This window comes from Bison bison, unplaced genomic scaffold (assembly GCF_000754665.1).
Source record: "Bison bison bison isolate TAMUID 2011002044 unplaced genomic scaffold, Bison_UMD1.0 scf7180017860739, whole genome shotgun sequence".
Lineage (NCBI taxonomy): Eukaryota > Metazoa > Chordata > Mammalia > Artiodactyla > Bovidae > Bison > Bison bison.
Window position 1 is genome coordinate 7,613 of NW_011491311.1, and position 1,883 is coordinate 9,495.

General features: G+C 40.6%; 1 protein-coding gene across 1 annotated transcript in view; it reads right to left on the bottom strand.

The window, feature by feature from the left end:
- Window positions 1-1,883, bottom strand: part of LOC104982866 (FUN14 domain-containing protein 2-like) — a 9,244-nt gene that overhangs the window by 3,805 nt on the left and 3,556 nt on the right. The window contains exon 2 of the mRNA XM_010832309.1: window positions 146-277. Coding sequence (XP_010830611.1) covers window positions 146-277 — 132 coding nt within the window. The remainder of the gene's footprint in view (window positions 1-145; window positions 278-1,883) is intronic.

Here is a 1,883-nt window from a genome sequence, read left to right on the forward strand (position 1 = left end):
CTACTGATCCTTGTAGGTTTACCCTTTGAAAATGCCTCTGAGGTAAAGATATTCCATCCCAGGCTGACATACGGGTATGTCTTCTCCATTTTTGTACAAAGTTGTGTACACCCTTAGGCTGCACAGAAACAAAATGAAGTCTCACCTCCTCTGCTTTGCTCTTGACCTCTGTAGGTATCTGGTTGCTCTTGCGGATCTTCAGCTGTTCCTTGGCCTTCTTCATGTCCTTCTCTACACGCTGCCAGTCCACTTTGATGTAGCCAGTATGGTTTGCAAGCTTTAGTGTCAAAAATGACCGCAAGAGAGGAGAAACACAGTCTGGTTATTTCTCTTGTTCAGGATAAATTACTAAAATCCTTTATCAAAAACCCTTCTGAATTTCTATTTTTTGGAGACATATGCCATCCAGGTTTTGGTACAACTATGATATTAGCGCCAGAGCTCCTCATCATCTGTCCAATGTGCAAGGCCCAATCCCTGGCACAGGAAATCGACAAACAAGCCTTCAATGACTACTGGCAATTATTTCACCTTAACTCTTACCCACCTTGATAAAGTTTTAAGTTAGCTTAAAAAATACAATGGTAAGTGAAAATCAGAACTGTAAGTAGAGAGGTAAGGTAAAGAAACCTTAAAGCCAACATAAGCCAGACTTTCTTGACCACGTGAACAGAGCAAGGCTGTCAGGTAGTAATCACTTCTAGTCAGAAATCTTTTAGAACCTGGCCCCAAAGAGACTCCTCATGAGTGATTTCTTTCAAGCGGCACAGAGAGAAGCCATCCAAATATACCTACAGGATATGACTACTTCCCTTACTCAAGACAGGCACACACACAGACTTAGTGAGAAGCATTTCATCACAAATGTGAGAACAGGATAAGACTGATTCAGGCATGACTTTTCCTGATGGACTAGTGTTACCCAGGGAACAAAGAGACAGCCAACCCGCCAAACATAACACTTCTCTCCTTCCAATTTTGGATATGATTTTACCTCTCTGGATAGCTCAAAATATCTGAAACTGAAATTCTTCTCCACTGTCTAGTCTTCTCCTGCATTGCTGCTCACCCTCAAGTCCTCTAGTTAATGGCACCACCAACTAATCCATCACCCAAACCAGGCTGGACAAAGTATTTGCACTACACATGAATAAAAAAAATCATTAATACTGATAAAAAGTAAGATTCTTTTAGAGATCAGTAAAAGAAGAAACCCACTTGAAAAACAGATAAAAGGCAACTCACAGAAGACAGTGGCCAACATAAAGGAGAAGTTCAACTTCGTAAGTAATCAAGGAAATTAACATTACAGTTAACAAGGTACCATAACTTTTTATCAGATTGGAGATAGATAAAACTACTGAAAATACAGTGCTACGAAGGAGATAGGGCAATGGACACTCCTACCACACTCTTCCTGAGAGGGTTAATCAGCAGCTTTGTAAGAGAGTAGTTTGGCTATATCCAGAGGTTAAGAGGCATCCAGGTGAGAAAGGAAAAAAAAAAACTGTCACTATTTGTTGACATGTTTTTCTATATAATTTCAAAGAATCCAACAAAACCCCAAAATTCCTACACCCCCAAAAGTTAATGTACCCAGGATCTACACTACTAAGATGAATACACAAAATCAACTGTATTAGCAGTGTTAATATTAACAATCTGAACTGGAAATGGGAAATAAAAGTTAAGATTTTACGAGAGTTGCAAAATGACTGAATACTAGGTGCAAATCCGGAGAAGGCAATGGCACCCCACTCCAGTACTCTTGCCTGGACAATCCCATGGAAGGAGGAGCCTGATAGGCTGCAGTCCATGGGGTCGCTAGGAGTCAGACATGACTGAGCGACTTCACTTTCACTTTTCACTTTCCTGCATTGGAG